At 51.0% G+C, this 16,715-nt stretch overlaps 1 protein-coding gene across 4 annotated transcripts in view; it reads right to left on the bottom strand.

The window, feature by feature from the left end:
* Nucleotides 1-1,799: 1,799 nt before the first annotated feature.
* The window catches only part of FLNB (filamin B), a 150,743-nt gene continuing 135,827 nt past the window's right edge, over nucleotides 1,800-16,715 (bottom strand). For all 4 annotated transcript variants that reach the window (XM_076009013.1, XM_076008997.1, XM_076009001.1 and 1 more), the window contains 7 exons: nucleotides 16,353-16,490; nucleotides 14,886-15,001; nucleotides 11,555-11,687; nucleotides 9,649-9,825; nucleotides 5,642-5,860; nucleotides 3,808-4,011; nucleotides 1,800-2,924 (listed from right to left, as the gene is read on the bottom strand). In XM_076009013.1, the coding sequence (XP_075865128.1) occupies nucleotides 2,737-2,924; nucleotides 3,808-4,011; nucleotides 5,642-5,860; nucleotides 9,649-9,825; nucleotides 11,555-11,687; nucleotides 14,886-15,001; nucleotides 16,353-16,490 (1,175 nt within the window). In that variant the 3' untranslated portion in view covers nucleotides 1,800-2,736. The remainder of the gene's footprint in view (nucleotides 2,925-3,807; nucleotides 4,012-5,641; nucleotides 5,861-9,648; nucleotides 9,826-11,554; nucleotides 11,688-14,885; nucleotides 15,002-16,352; nucleotides 16,491-16,715) is intronic.

The following is a 16,715-nucleotide window of genomic DNA, read 5'->3' as shown; positions in this document are numbered from 1 at the left end:
TGAGTGCCTTGGAAACACAGAGACATGTTAATAAAATGTTTCCTTCTTGGCAGCACTTCCGGTGAGGGTGAGCCGTGTGAGTGCTTCCCTGGGCTGCAAAAAGAAGGGGGGAGTGGGGGGGCCATCTGTGCTTAAAGGGGCAGGGCCGCTGCAGGGCTGCTGTCTGCATACTCCCCACGCCACGCCCTCAGTTCCTAGTAGGAAAGGGGCAAAGTCAACCAGTGAAAATTGAAAAGGACCTGGCACCTCGCCTGTCCGGGGTCAAGTTTCAAAGTTTTCAAGGTGTTTGCACAAACAATAGCGGTTTCCATGGGAGCCAATCCCAGGCGCAGATAAGAGTTGCCTTGTGGTTCTAGCCACTGACCAGTAGAGAGGCACACAGATTTCCCCAGGTGTCTGATAGCACAGGTGGCAGTGGGTATTGCTAGGAAACGTGCCCCAGGGCAGCACCACCAGGGCCCCATGCAGGGGAGCAGGAGGCACAGACCAGGTGCTGGCCTGGCTTGCAGCCGGGCAGTGCAGCCTTGTGGAGGAGCCCCTGGGGAACTGTCCCTGCAGCTTGAGGTGGGAGTTCATCGCACCCTCACGACCACCCACAGAGACTTGCTGGAGAGTGATGCAAGGCAACCTCCCCAGGGCCACAAAGCCAATGGTCTGGAGTGCTGATCCCAAAGTCCTTTTTTTAATTGAAACAGAGTCTCACTCTCTTGCCCGGGCTAGAGTGCCGAGACGTCAGCCTAGCTCACAGCAACCTCAAACTCCTGGGCTCAAGTGATCCTCCTGCCTCAGCCTCCCGAGTAGCTGGGACTACAGGCATGCGCCACCATGCCCGGCTAATTTTTTCTATATATTTTTAGTTGTCCAGATAATTTCTTTTTGTTTTTAGTAGAGACGGAGTCTCCTCTTGCTCAGGCTGGTCTCAAACTCCTGACCTTGAGCAATCCGCCCGCCTCGGGCTCCCAGAGTGCTAGGATTACAGACGTGAGCCACCACACCCGGCCCAAAGTCCACAGTCTTAACTTAGAAATGTTGCCTTCCCCAACAGAAACCAGACGGGCTTCCAGGTGGAGAGCGCAATGCTGCCCTGCACTTCTGGGTAAACCCAGCACCATACGGTGGCCTGCCCAGACCCCACGGCAGAACCTGAGTGGACTACCCAAAGCCCACAGGCCTTCCCAGGCTAGGAGTCCAGGAAACGGCCCTTCATGGTACAGGCCACAGATATGGTTGCTCCCTCCAGCAGGAGGGCAGACCTCCTCTCCTCCAGCCTTCCTCCTCCCACCTCTAGAAGGTAAACAACTCACCATCCCGATTACCATCCTGGTCATAGCTCTCCCTTCCCTGCTTTTCTCTCCAACCCCACCCACTGGGAGGGCTGGGGTCCCAGCAGGAACTCCCATCACACGGCCCTGCCAGGGGCTCAGCTGGGGCTCCTGCTTCCGCACACATCAGCCAGAGGTCCGAGCTCCAGCTCAGGGCCAGGGCCAGGGCCCAGGAGTCTGCAGACCTGCGCTGCCACGTGGGGGCCAGGCTGCTGTGCGTCCTGAGAGCACACAGCAACCAGAAGCCCTTCTTGTAGAAGAGAGAGAGGGAAGGGGAGAAGGAGGGGAATGTGTTTCCCAGTATCAATCAGGAAAAACCCCCCCAGGCCCACCCCTCTGCCTGCCCGACAAAGGAGGCCAGGCTCACTGCTGAAACGGGTTGCTAACCTGTGTCCTTTCAGCCAGGAGTGGGGAGAGCCAGTCTGAGGCTCCAACCACTTACTCGGAAGTGACACCATCCAAGAACGCCAGGGGAACTTTATGGAGCAAACATTTTTTAATAAGTTATAAGATACAATTTATAGTGGGCATTTTGATTCCAGTTTGGCTTCCGACACCTGCGGTCCTCTCACACCAGGCGCCAACAGGCCGCCCGCCTGCGGTCACTCTGAACGTTTCGGTAAGACTCACCAGGCTGACAAACCTGTGTTAAAACGAGGGCTAGTGCTGGTTAGAGGGGTCTTTGGCAAGTGGAGTGCTGCCCACCACTGCAGGATTTCCTCAGGCCAAGTGCCTGAAAGGGACTTGAAAAACTGAAGCAAAACGACGGCTGCCAGGCTGGTCATGTGACGATGCTGCACGGAACAATCATCCTAGAGAGGGGACAGGCACTCGGCACCATTCAGGCCCGTTTGCCACCATGTCCACTCTGCCCGTTGAGAAGCGTGAGAAGCCACAGAGCCTGCAGACTGGCAATGAGCAGTATTACGATGCTGCTAGCACCTGAGGGCCTTTTCTTACACCGTGGTAGATTAAGCTGGCTTTAAGCCATCTCCTGGGCTAGTGATGACCCAAACTAGGTCTCTTTTCCCCTGCCCCATTCTCCTAGCCTTGTTTCATCAGTGCTGAAGAGTGCCCCGTAACTTAGTCTAGCCAATTTCATTCAAAAAATGTTGGTCTTGCCCACGTGCTTGGTCTGTCTGTAGCAGGTGGTCTCTGCGCCAGAGTTCCGATGTGCGTGCGTGTGCTCCAGATCTTCCTAGCCCACTGGGCAGGCTTGCATGTCTTAAGATTCCCCGACAGGTCCCTCCAGAGTCAGGCCTAGACTCACTTCTGGAGGCACTTTAGGATAGCAATGTTTTAGGGGTGGGGTTTCAGATCCACAAACAGGCTGGAGGACTTTGTATAAAATGAATCGCCCAAACAAGCTACAAAAGCAACCACAGACTCCTCCCAGGATTTGACGAAAACCATTTTAAGGCACTGTGACATGAAAGGGGCTGCCAGGGATGTGCTCCTCCCCCCACTTGACAGCCAGGACGTACTGCCCCCGCTCCTTGACGACGTACGTGACGCTGTACTGCTGGCTGCCCACGTGCTTCATGGAGACCTCTTCGCAGGGGGTGGTGGGCCCGTGGACCCCGATCAGCAGCATGTTGGAACCTGGGAGGCAGAAAAGGGCAGTTTCTCCATGTAGCTGCACCAGGGCAGACTCGAGAGGCGGCGGGACCAGGCACCACCAGCTGGGTGTCGGTGACGCGGTGGCCCCTGACGGTGGAGAGCGCGCTGATCACAGCGAGGTGTGGGCTCGTGTCCCTAGCCTGCTGCTTTCTACCCAGCGACCTGGGACACGGAACCCCCCCTCCCTACGGCAGCACCCCATCTGCAGACGGGGAGGGACAATGGCTCCTACCTCAGGAGCCCACTGGGAGGTGTACAGGAGTTACGGATCGAGCCCTCGGCATGTGGTGAGGGCTCTGTAGGGTCAGCTCTTGTAACAGCATCTTCTCACTCACTCTCGCAAGCACCTTAAGGAAGGCACTATTACTTTTATTTGAGAGAAGAAGAAACTGATTTTTAGAAAGAGATTTAGTAGCTTGTCCAGCAAGTAGCCAGCTTATTCACATGGCTAATAAGCTTTATGAATGAATGAAGTGGCAGAGCCAGCTTTCCAGCCCAAGTGTGGACACCAGAGCCCGGACAACCGATCACTGACACCCGAATAAATACTGAGTTCAAACTGCAATTACATCAATCTGGCAGAAAAGGGGCCAGGACACCGATTTGGTTTGCCCATCTGTAATGGGGATAATGCCAACTTTCCTATCCACGCTGAGGTCATGTGGAAAAATCAAGGGGCAAAAGGGAAGAACATATTTAAAACTATTAAAGTGTAGAACAAAGTAATAGACATGGTCACTTGTGAATGGCTGGGTGACATGGAGGGCGGGCGCTGCAGGGAGTCTCAGCTGGGAGGGCCAAAGTGTCCCACGGACCCTCGGGCTGCCCTCCCCACCTGCACCCCCCGCAGGCCCACGCTGCCTACCGGCTTTGCTGCAGTCCACCAGGAAGGAGCTCTTCTGGCCCACGAAGGCCTTCGAGAGCCCTGCTCCCTTGGAGGTCACCTTGCTGGCGTCCGAGGATGCCTTGGGGATGGCACTATAGCAGGTCTCCGTAGAGGACCTGGTCACTGACTCCACCAGGATGGAGGAGGTCTCGCTGGCTGCGCCAGGGCTAACCAAACGCTGGCCTAGGTCAAGGGAGGAAGAGAGGGAGGAAGGGGGGTGTGAATGGCTGGTCTAAGAGGGTCTCTCAGCCAGAGGACAGGCCAGTGCCCCTTACAGAAGCCCCAGAAGAGCCCCCAAACCACAACACCTGGATACAAAAGCTACCATACCCCTATCTCATACCCATAATGTTTTCTAAAGCTCCTGGGGTCCCACCTCTACAACTAGATCTGGCTTTCTTGGCAAATGGGCAACTCTGGCCTTGGCTGACAAGGCCTAGAAATACCCTTTCCCTCCCCCCACCCCATATAAAGAAAGACATGCCACCTAGTAGAATTCACATCTTTCCATTTATATAAAATACTCCATGGGCCAGATGCGGTAGCTCATGTCTATAGTCCTGGCACTCTGGGAGGCTGAGACAGGAGGATCATTTGAGGCCAGGACTTTGAGGTTGCAGTGGTCTATGATGACAGCACTGCACTCTAGCCTGTGAGACCCTGTCTTAAAAAAGAAAAGACTCTATGTAAAAGCAATGTAAAAGTTTGGGAGGACATATAGTATCAAAAATGATTCTCTGCATGAGAGGATGGTTTTTCCATTGGGATTTTCTAGTTATTCTGCAATGAACCTACACTCCTTCTGTCACATTGAATCATGACATGTGGAAGGGACACATCACAATATTTATGGTGGTTACCTATGGTGGTGGGCTGTGAGGTGGCTTCTACTATTTAGTATTTTTTTCCAATGTTTGGAAGAGGCACATTTTTATAAAATTTAATAATTTGGATTATTTTAAAAGTGAAGGTTAGAAATGAGGGGATTTTTCAGGCCCTTATCTAAATAAATATTAAGATTTCATACATGTAAACATTTCTTCTTTTGTGTTAGGGACAGAAAACCATCTAACATGCTTTCGAGCCCCTACACTGCAGACTCATTCTGCAAATTTCAAACACTGCCCTCTGATATACCGTACTATTTCTTTTCTTTTCTTTTTTTTTTTTTGAGACAGTCTTACAGTCTTGTGCAATTGTCCCGAGTAGAGTGCATGGCATCATCATAGCTCACAGAAACCTCAAACTTCTGGGCTCAAGTGATCCTCTTGCCTCAGCCTCCCGAGTTGCTGGGACCACAGCTGTGCACCACCATGCTCGGCTAATTTTTCTATTTTTGGTAGAGATTTTTTTTTTTTTTTTTTAAGACAGAGTCTCACGCTGTTGCCCAGGCTAGAGTGCCCTGGCGTCAGCCTAGCTGACAGCAACCTCAAGCTCCTGGGCTCAAGCAATCCTTCTGCCTCAGCCTCCCGAGTAGCTGGGACTACAGGCATGCACCATCATGCCCAGCTAATTTTTTCTATATATTTTTAGTTGGCAAATTAATTTCTTTCTATTTTTAGTAGAGACCGGGTCTCGCTCTTGCTCAGGCTGGCCTTGAACTCCTGAGCTCAAGCAATCCGCCCGCCTCGGCCTCCCAGAGTGCTAGGATTACAGGCATGAGCCACCACAACCGGCCATACTGTACTATTTCTTGACGTTCAAGATTTAAAGTACATTCAACACATCTAAAATAATCCACAGTTTTTGTTGTTATTCTAACAAGACCGGCTCCACAGGGAGGAGGACTAACTCCCAAGGAGGAGACCATTACCTGTCACCTTGGCCTTGAAGGGACTGCCCACGATGTGGTTAGGGCCGCCATATTTGACGCCAATCAGGTAGCTTCCGGGAGCCATGGGGGTGTACATGACTTTGTACCCTTCTGGGGTTTCCTGGCAATCCATTTTAACCTTGGATGGGCCTTCGATGGTGACGGACAATGTCCCTGGACCTGCCCGGGTAGTGTTGATGAAGAATTCGGACTGGACGCCTGAAGAAAGGAAGCGGGAATGCCACGCTGGTGGTTGGGGCTGTCCCAGGAGCATGGACACAGTGGTGGGGACACACACTGGCCTCACGGAGGGCTTGCCCCGATGGTGTGGGGATACCAGCTCTGAGCTCCTGGCACAGAGAACCTCAGGGCCTGGGGGTGATGGCTTGCTTTCCCAGGCTGAGGCAGCAGCACGGCTGACATTTCGCCCACAAGCACCAGCTGCCTGGACACCCTGTTCTCTCCTCTGGGCATGAGCCTGGGCTGTGGGCGAGAAGCCTGAGTCACGCCGCAAGCCTGCTGTGCCACTCCAGCTGCCAGGGCCCAGCTCTGCCTCTGGGAGGGGAGGCATGGGCCCCTCTGACCTTTCCTTTCTTCTCTGGGTGGTCTTAGAGAAGCCCAGAGGTCCAGCGTCTCCGCCCTTCCTTCTCCTTACCCCTGACACCATCTGAAGGCTGGCACAGGCGCTGCGACCTGCTGGCCCACCCACTCTGCCGTGAACGCCAACAACGGGCACAGGAGCCAAACAGCAGCCCCTGCTAACTGAGCACACGCCCGCCCGCTTGGGCCCCAGGGCCTGTGCTGAGCATCATTCCACATACATGGCACAGGCTCCTTTCACAAGTGACACTGAGGCTCAGGGAGGCTGTCAGCCATGCCACACAGCTAGAAGGTGGCAGAGCCGATCTGAACCCTGTCTGCATGGCTCTGGTGCCAGGCCTGTCTCTTGGCCACTGAATGGACAGTGGGGCTGCCTCAGGTGCTCTACTGCAGCCCTAAGACACCTGGGCTCTCGGCTGGCCTGGCGAGGGCCTCTGGCACAGCCAGCCTGCCCTAGAACAACAGGAAAGCAGGGCCAAAAGTGAGTGCCAGCCAACAGCCACAGGGGCACTTCTGCCCGGGCAGAGTGGCTCCACAAAGCCCCCGCTTCCTCGCCCCCTGCCAGGCTAGAGGGGTGCGGTGGTCAGTGGGGGCCACTTGGGTGTCCAGACACCAGCTCATGCCCGTGACAGAGCCTCTATGGGGTACACCAGCACAGCTTCCTATGCAGGGTTGTGCTCTGCCAGACACTGGCCCAGCTGGGAAATATTTTGGTTTGCTTATAGCTACCACACCAGAGAAGGAATTATTGTTCTGGTTATCAATGAAACAAAGGAGCTGCTATCACGCAACCCTCAAATACAACCCAGCTGTTTCTGGAAGCTCCTGGGGCTCCTGTCCCAAGGTTCCCCCACTATCTCACCCTTGTCAGAGTAGCCAGTCTGCACGGCCAGCAAGCCCCTTGAGCAGCAGCCACGGGGCAGGGCTGTGTGGGAGAGGAGGGGATTGTATCCATGAAGCAGCTTGCCCTTTAAGGCGTGAGGGAGCAAAGGGAGGGAGGAGGCTCTTCTGGGTATGCCGTGAGCATATTGGGATTCCTGGACCATTTCTGCAGGAAAACTGCTCCCAAGAATCTAGAACTCCCTGGTCTAACTCACAGCCTTTCAACCCCCCTCCAGCAGAGAGTCCCACCTCAAGTTCCCCACATTCCCCTGCTCCAAAATCTGCAGAATGGACCATTTAAAGCTTGAGCCAAGAGATACAGCAAACCCACCCATAAAAACACAGGGAAGTTTGCTTTGTTCAGAAGGTCAGGATGCTGGGCCCTCTGGCAGCCGAGCACAGATACCTTTTCATTCCATTCACACTGCAGCTGTGTAATCTCAGAATGGGTATTTGGGGAAAGGATTGGGAGTGAGAGGGCTGGAAAAACAAGATGCCTTCCCCATGACAAGAGCAATATTTACACAGGGTTTGAAACAGGCATGCTCTGTACCTCTCCACTCCTGGCTGGGAACCTCCCTGCAAGACCAGCTCCTTTTCTCTGCAGCGCCCAGTACTTGCAAAGCGCAGCCTGAAGCCCACGCTCCCAAGGTATGCGAACTGCCAAGAGGAAGCAGGAGAGGACCCTGGGCACAGCCAGCGCGGGCCAGCAAGAGGGTGAGATGGCTCCTGGCTAGCGTGGGGCCTGAACCAAGGTCTGCTGTGTGCTCCAAGCGCTAAGAAGACCCCACCTCCATCCTTCATGGCGGGTGGCTTACCAGGGACCAAACACCTGCACTGCTGCCTAGAAACCTCTCCAGGGCAGCTGGGAGGACAGGGGTCCTGGTTTAGGACACCCCAAAAGTGGGTCAGGGGTGCAATCACTGCCTCTGAATAAGCCAGCCACTTAGCAAGGTGGCAAAGCTTCGGAGCTAAGGGCACAGGCTCTGAGGTCAAGGATCTGGACTGATTCTCGTTCTGCCTCCTCCCAGCTGAGCAAGTTTGGAAAGTGACTCAAGCTCTCGGTGTCTCATTTTCCTCATCTGTAAAATGAACGTCACCTAGGGCAAAAAGATACTGTGCCTTTCATAAAAAGCAAGCTGCTGGCCCGCAGCCCCATGTAGGGCCAGACTGGATTCACCTGGAGAGCCTGGCCGCACTCATGCCACCCCCGTGGGTGGTTCTGCTGAGGCCACTGCTTTGGCCAGAGTCCTGGGCAGCATACAGCCCTCAGTCACTCAGGACACTCGCTCCCCAGGGCTAGATGCCAGGAGACCACAGCCAGCCACCCCTCGCTCGTGGGAGGCGAGCCTGCTCCACCCACCCACCTTATGGTGGGACTAAAGGCGGGGCGCACGAGCCCTGAGAAACCGGACCGGCGCATTCCCAAGAGGATCCAAAGTGACACCAAGTGCAAACAGTGTCCCTGTGAGCCCACACATGGACTCCCCTACAGAGGAGCCTGAGAGGGCAGGCTGCCCACCCTGGCATCCTCCGAGACACTGATGGCCTGGACACCACTCAATGCCCACCTCTAGGGGACTGTTCGAATAACTGCAGTACATGGTAGGGACACTAGCTATAGCTATAGCACACCTCCCAAAACTCGGTAGATCTGAATATTTTGAAACAAAGATCTTTTAAGATGTCAAGGTAAAAAAGGCAAGCTGGACCAATAAAAGTGTGCAGTAAGATTACTTCTGTAAAATAAAAGCAAAACTTTGTGTCTGCCAGTCTAATGAACCAACTAGTTCATCAACCTAGCAACCAAGACAGAAGACAGAGAGATCTTGCCTAAAGATCTGCCCTGAACACAGTGTTTACTCCTAGACCGAGATGGGGAAGGAGGCAGGGACGCTCCGGAGCCTAAGTGAATTTCACTTTATATCCTTCAACTGCCTGTACTTTTTATAGTCAAATGTGTCCCATCTGTGGCAAAAAATAAAAATAAAATAAATTGTAACAGGTCTAAAAATTCAGAATCTTTTGACCTTTCTAGTGTTTTCTTCTCCTCCGTTAGGACCAGAGAGTAACAGGAGGACGAGACAGGCCACTATGGTCTTACAGCCGCCCTGGTGTGTTTCGGGGAGCCCAGAACCCTTAAAGGAATGGCAGATGTACAGGAGGCCTCCCAGGCGGCCTGGCAGACGAGTGAGGAATTCTGTTCCTCAAAACTGATGGCGCTGTGCTGTGTCCCGACCACCGGCATCCCGTCCTAGCCAAGACAGTCGGCAGGGGGAGACATCTGGACCACGGCCAACAGTAAAGAGGTGTGACGCCACGGCCACCAGCCCTCACTCTGGATCTATCGCAGGTCAACCCACATCTCCCAAAACAACGCTGGATGGCAAAAGCCTCCACTGTGGGCACTGCTGTCCTGGCTCCCCGGCGCGAGTGAAGGGCTTGCGTGGCGCGTGAAGGCTTCCCTCTGGTGTGGTCCCTGCACCCACTCAGTTGAGACTCAGAGAAGAGGCATGGCGTGTTACCTGTGGTGCCCCCCTCGAGCCCGGCACCGTAGGCGGACACCAGGGCAGGGTTCCCCGCTTGGCCGGGTTCCCCGACACGCACTTTGAAGGGGCTTCCCACCACATGGCTCCCGTTGAACTTGACATCGATGGTGTGGACGCCGTTTTCATGGGGGATGAAGCGAACAGCGTACTTATCTAGGAGAACAAGCAAAGACTCGGTGAAGTTGGGAAACGGACCACTGGGTTAGGTAAGGACAAAGGACAGCAGGCCAACCTGCGAGGCCAATTTCAAAGCACTGAAAGGTGACAGTTCTCCTGGGAGCCTGGCACCCAGGATGCTGAGCTTCAACCCTTTGGGAAACACACCCAAATCTTAAATCCTACACCTAATACTCTGGCCCTGCCTCAGAAGAATACATCCTTCCTTTAGGGAAAGCTCCCTTCTCACCAGCTTCTTCTCTCTACTCAGCCACTTGAAGGGGAAGCAAATGGTTCCAACTGGCATTAGTGCCCCTTAATAAAGCTCAAAGCTACAAGTGCCCCACGGGGCAGGGGCTTCAGCTGTGCACCTGCGTCACAGCACAAGGCAGGGCGGTCTGTTAAGTGATACAGGCGCCTCGAGCACCCGTCCAGCGCACAGCGCCGGTCTGGCCCTCCTCCCTGAAGTCCTCCCACCTGGCACGCAGAGAGCCTGTGTTCCTCCTTCCTCCGGAGTCTCTCGGCCTCTCCTGGCTCTGTGTACTCTTCGTCCCTTCAGAGCTGGTGTTCCCCAAAGCTCCAGCCAAGCCCTCTCTTCCTCCAGTGCTCTCCGCAGAGGTGCGTCCCCATGGAGCTGGCCGCCCTAGGTCCTATGGCCCCCCACCTTCCCAGCGGGCCCCGCGGGTCCCCACCCTCCTCCACTCCACACCCAGGTGAGGTCCTGTGGTCTTGCCATCACTTGGAGTCGTCATTACGCTTTGGCCAGGTCCTCATTAGACTCTGAGCAGCTCTCTGAGAGCAGGAATAATGTATTCCTCAGCCCTACCTTCCCTCCAAGTCTCTGACACTTAATAAATGTTCTCTGGCAAAATGAACAAAATTGCAGATGTGAGCCACTGCGCCCGGCCTGGAGGCCAAGGAGGGTGGATCGCTCAAGGTCAGGAGTTCGAAACCAGCCTGAGCAAGAGCGAGACCCCATCTCTACTAAAAACAGAAAGAAATTAATTGGCCAACTAAAAATATACAGAAAAAATTAGCCGGGCATGGTGGCGCATGCCTGTAGTCCCAGCCACTCAGGAGGCTGAGGTACAAAGATCACTTGAGCCCAAGAGTTTGAGGTTGCTGTGAGCTAGGCTGACGCCACAGCATTCTAGCAGGGGCAACAGAGTGAGACTCTGTCTCAAAATAAATAAATAAGGTTGATTAATATCACAGAATCCCATATACCAAGGCACCGAATGGGTAAGAAAAATCTTCTGACATTAGGCCCTAGAGACTCAGACTCCCTTCTTAAATTCAGAGAGGAACATTAATATACCTTTTCCTCAAAGTAAAATGAGATCAAAGTGTAGGCATGTCATAAGATTGACAATATAATAAAAATCTGCAAGATTTTGTTAAAATATGAGAGAAAAATCATGATGAAGTGAAAGGAATCTGGAAAACTAACAGAAAATAAAGCATTTGAAAAGAAAAAAAAAAAATAGGAAGAGAGACAAAGAAAGAAAGAAAGAAAGGGCATTTTATCCCCAGGAGTAGAGTCTCCCTGTTCCTGGCAAATGTTCATACCCTAGTTTATTAAAAAAAAAAAAAAAGTCTGGCAATGGCAGAAGGAGCTCGAGCCCCATTCACTGGCAGCGCCGAGGCTGCCCAGGCCCGCTCTGGGACGCACACGTACAGGACACGCTGGAAGTGCTGGTGTGGCCCCGCCCAGGCCCCTGCTCACCTGGCTCCAGCTCAGACACGTGGCACTCCTCCACGGCTCCAGAGGGGCTGTGCACCTTTGCATCAATCTTGCCTTTCGCACCATTCAACCTTATAGCAAAGGATGCTGGCTGGTTAACTTTTAATCCCGATTCCTGAGAATTTAACACATTAGACAGGTTACGGCCCTTGGTGTTCCTGCTCAGTGGCACACACTGACCTGACTTGAGACTCCAGTGACAGTTCTCATGAAAATAGGCCCAAAATGTTTTCCCATATAACATCTGACAATAGAAGAGCAGATGAGTCATTCCATATTTCTAGCATAAAATGTAAAGAAGCAGAGACACCACATCTGCATGGTCTTGCATGCAGACCATCTTGATTCAGGCTGGAAGAGCCAGTTCCTGGGGGTTGGGAGACTTCAGACATCCCACTCAACAGGACTACAGCCTCAGAATTCCAAACAAGACCTGCACAGGCCAGAAAACCCATATCTTCTAGGTCAAACACATAAGGACTCCCTTTTAGGAGGAGCCTGGCAGCTGACAAAATCATGCACACACAAACATGAACACAGTTTATGTCACTGCTATTTGTTATCTCAAGGGTGGAATGCAGAGAATTTATTACAAAGGGCTACATCTGCAAAGGAAGCAGTACTGCACAGCAGTGAGGAATCAGTGGAAACTGGGTTCACCAACATTTCCTAGCTATAGGACTAAGTTGCTAAACCTCTTTGAGTCTCAGTTTCCTTATCTGTAAAATGGGCGCAATAACTAAATCCACCTCAGAGAGATGCTGTGAGGAGTAAATGAAGTTATGCAGGCAGAACACTCAGCACAGGGCCTGGCCCATGCAAAGAAAGGCTCAAAAATGTCAGTTTATTAGAAGTTGTCTGTACCCCACACAAGGCAACAAGGAGGAGTACAGCTTTTGTTCTTCCTTGGATCAGTTTCACTCTTCATGCTTTGTCTTGGAAACTATATCCTCTTCTTTGGAGGAGGGGACTAGAAGTTTAGATGTTTAGGAACAAAGGTGAGCAGCAACATTTTAGTCATTTTCACACAGACCAATCTTGAAAAGCAAAATTTTACAAGTTAGCAGTTTTGATTTAAACTTGGTTGGGCAGACACTCCTCAGAAGATAACTCCTAAAGCAGCAGGGCTCACACTTAAGGTGCAAGCACATCATCTGAGGATCTTGGCCAGTGGATCTGGGATGGGGCTTGGGATGCCACGTTTCTATTAAGCTCCCAGGCGATGCCAAGGGTGCTGGCCCAGTGACCATATCTTAGTAGAAGAGCCCTAAAGCTGCAATGCCTTATTTGGTAGTCACTAGCCACCTGTGACTATATATATCTATATACAGATATCTATATATAAATAGATATATATAGATATATGTATCTATATATATAAATATATACATATTTATATATAGATATATATAGATATATCTATAGATAGATTTTTTTAAATTTAAAGCACTTAAAAATAAAAATTCAGTTCCTCTGTTACTCTGGCTATATTTCAAGTGCTTAATAGCCTCATGTGGCTTGTGGCTACCATATTGCAGTGGATATATGGAACATTTCCATCACTGCAGAACCTACTTTGGACTGTGCATCCCTGGGGGTTAGAGACCTCGAGGAAGCACAGACCATGAAATTAAGGAGTCTCTGATCACCAGATCACTCCCATCTCACCCTTGCACAGAGTACCAGCGATTGCAATTTTCTAAAAAGTCTCAAATGCAAAACAAAACAATACATGCCTCTCTTTCCTACAGAGCACCAGATGTTGCTGGGCAGGCCTCCACCAAATCTCTGATAAATAATTTACATATCACTAGGCATTAAATGATCTGGGAAGAACAGGAGGCGAAGCTGACGAACACGTCCCTGCTGCCCTAGCAGCTGGTCACAAAAGTTTGATACCCTGCTGCATACTTCCTGAAATATTTGTAACCGGATGTGACGAGAGGACCCTACAGGAAAGTTTTCTGGAGTGATTTCTCCAAACCAGCTCCCCTCATACAGAAGAATTGTTTACATTACCTGAATCCACCAGCCACTAAATCCTCAAGAGGAAGATAAACGCCTCGGAAGATTCGGAAAGAAATCGTCCAGAAGCACAAAGGCAGCTACTTGCCCTCAACAAAGGTTGAGTTTATCTTCCTCCATAGGTTTTAGTTAAGTTGGCCACAAAAGAAACTTCTGTTAAGAAGCCTTTAAATGAAACACAAGAAAAACATCTGCACCACAGTGACCAGTCAGCACCCTTGGCATTATGCCGATGAGGCCTCTTCAATCTGTGGACTGGGACTCTGGTTTGGGTTCTGTCTGTGTCCCTGAATGAAAGACTCATGTTTGGAACAGCTGGTAGTGTGCCAGTTTCCTCGGAGTACGGTTAGGGTCTCAAATGCAAACCAAGTGCATGGAACTAGATCCAACAATATCATCAATCTGAGATACAAGATTAGATTTTAATCAATTCAAGAATTGGGGGTAGCTGAAGGCTATTCAGAAACTCTCTTTCCCAGAAGTCATATTTTGGGATTCTAGTGTTATTCCACAACTTAATTGCTGCTCCGACTTATGACACCAAATTATCTTCCATGTCCTGAGCAAAGACGCAGAGGCATCCCCAGTGGTTCCTAGTTTGGCTGAGGGTGCTAATGCAGCCTTGAATTAAGTGGCCTGGTACCCCAATAGGCTGGACCATGCAACCAATTTGTCACAATGTCAGGGTGGGGATGAAGGAGGTTACAATTAAGAGCACATGTCTGGGAGCCAGAGACCTCACTCTGCCTCATACTCGCTGGTTCCCAATAGCTTAAACCTTCCTGTACCTCAGTTTTCCCATCTTTAAAATGGGGTCAAGAGAATCTACTTGCCAGGTTGTTGCAAGGATTTACTGAAGTAACACTGATAAAGTTTTAAACATAGTTCCTTGCACACTTGCTATGAATAAATCATAATAAAATAAATTGCAGTGGACTGCCTTGAGGAAAAGGCAGCCAACAACAGCAGGCTAATCACTGGACTGTTATTTTTGTGTTTATTTTGTCTTGAAAGCCCTCCTTATCCCTTAAAAGGCTCCCTTTATTTCTCTTAAATTGACATTTAAAAACAAACTTGCCCGGAAACACTAAGGAATGTACTTTGTTTCCACTGGCCCCACTGTCCTCTGCCCTGTGGAGTGCTAACTGCCATGGACAGCCTAGCTGGCAACACCTGCGGTCAGACGAGAATGGGGCCTCAGCACCTAAGGGATTGAAGCAGCCTCAGGAGCCCAAGGGTCTCGCTGGTCGGCCTGTGGCCACGAGACGGATGCTTCCTTGCGTCTCACCTGAAGGCTCATAACAGTGAGGCGGCGGGCGTCATCGGAGGGTGCAATGACCGGCACCAGGTAGGGGCTCTCGGGGATGTGCTCATCGTTGAACTTGATGGACACCTCGTAGTTACCTATGAGGACAGGAAAGTCCCATCATTTCAGAGATTCTGGAAAGTGGTTGCAGAGTGGCCTCTTGCTTCTGACCTAGTGCTGAAACCCAGCCCTCGTCCATGGCCACGCCTGACTGGCCAAGAGGGGCATACGATTTTCTTGGTTGGGCAAAGCCAGGGATTCTTTTTTTTTTTTTTTTTTTTTTTTTTGAGACAGAGTCTCACTTTGTTGCCCAGGCTAGAGTGAGTGCCATGGCATCAGCCCAGCTCACAGCAACTTCAAACTCCTGGGCTCAAGCAATCCTCCTGCCTCAGCCTCCCGAGTAGCTGGGACTACAGGCATGCTCCACCATGTCCGGCTAATTTTTTATATATATATATATTAGTTGGCCAATTAATTTCTTTCTATTTATAGTAGAGATGGGGTCTCGCTCTTGCTCAGGCTGGTTTGGAACTCCTGACCTTGAGCAATCTGCCCACCTCGGCCTCCCAGAGTACTAGGATTACAGGCGTGAGCCACCGCGCCAGGCCAAAGTCAGGGATTCTTAACCAGGGTCCACAGGGTTCTCCAAATAGTCTGTGTACAGAATTCAGGAGATCTATGAACTTGAATAGGAAAAAAAAAATCACATCTATATTTTCACTAACCTCAAACCGAAATTTACCATTTCCTTTCTTTAGAAATGTCAACAAGAAGTCACACCACATTAGAAGTACCTGTGACTTGTACCACCATTAAAAATCAAATATTTTTATATCATTTAAAAAAGTTGTACAGGTATCTTGACCTATCATTTACACTTACCATAACTTTGAAATTAAGGGAGTTAATATATGTAATGATTTAATATATTAATGAAGACATACATATATTTGTACATGTTTCTAGCATACATATTTGTCCTTGCAAAATTTTGATAACAGTTTGATATAATTGACTTCCTTTGTTATACATTTTATTTCATATGTTTTGAAACATTATCCTGAGAGCAGTCACCAGATGCCAAGAGTCAGTGGCACACAAAAGCTTAAGAATTCCTGCTATGGGGAGCTAGGACGCCAAGGCTACTGTCCTGGGGCAGCCAGCCATGGGCATGCTGGGCAGAGAGAGGCTGGTCAGTGGAAAGAATGAAGCCAGTGAACGAAAGCAAGAAGCAGAAAGGCCAACAGAGAAAGGCTAGAGAAAGCAAGGCGGAATCCCCACCCCTGGAGGGCTGGCTGTGTCCTGTGACTAGACCCCCAGGAGGCTCTCCCACATGCCCATACACATAAGTCCCTCATCCACTTGCACTGGCTCCATAGGTGTCTGTTCCTTGCAACCTAACCATCTTCAAACAAGGAAAACGTCCTCCTGCAACGCTCAAGTACATACCAGGCTCTTGGGCAATATAAGACACACCACATGACCCGTTTTTATGGTCATCGAATGTGATCTCGGCCTTACTGGGGCCCTCAACAGCGATGGAGAGGCCCCCGGCGCCAGCTTCCCGGGTCCAAATGCTGAACTCAGCTGGGAGCAAAGAAACACCTGGTTAGTGACCAAGCCCAAGAGAGCCCCTGCCCCTCTTCTTGTTCAAGACTGCAGCGCTGGGTTTGATCTGTTGCTGGCCCTGTCCTTTTTTCTCTCACCCCAGGCAGAACCCAAGCAATGGCCATCACTGAGGTGTCCTAAGCACTGTCAATGGTAACTAAGTTCTGGCCAGGCGCGGTGGCTCACGCCTGTAATCCTAGCTCT

This window comes from Microcebus murinus, chromosome 1 (genome assembly GCF_040939455.1).
Source record: "Microcebus murinus isolate Inina chromosome 1, M.murinus_Inina_mat1.0, whole genome shotgun sequence".
Lineage (NCBI taxonomy): Eukaryota > Metazoa > Chordata > Mammalia > Primates > Cheirogaleidae > Microcebus > Microcebus murinus.
Note: the sequence above shows the minus strand (reverse complement) of the source record. Positions and strands in the feature narration are given on the sequence as shown.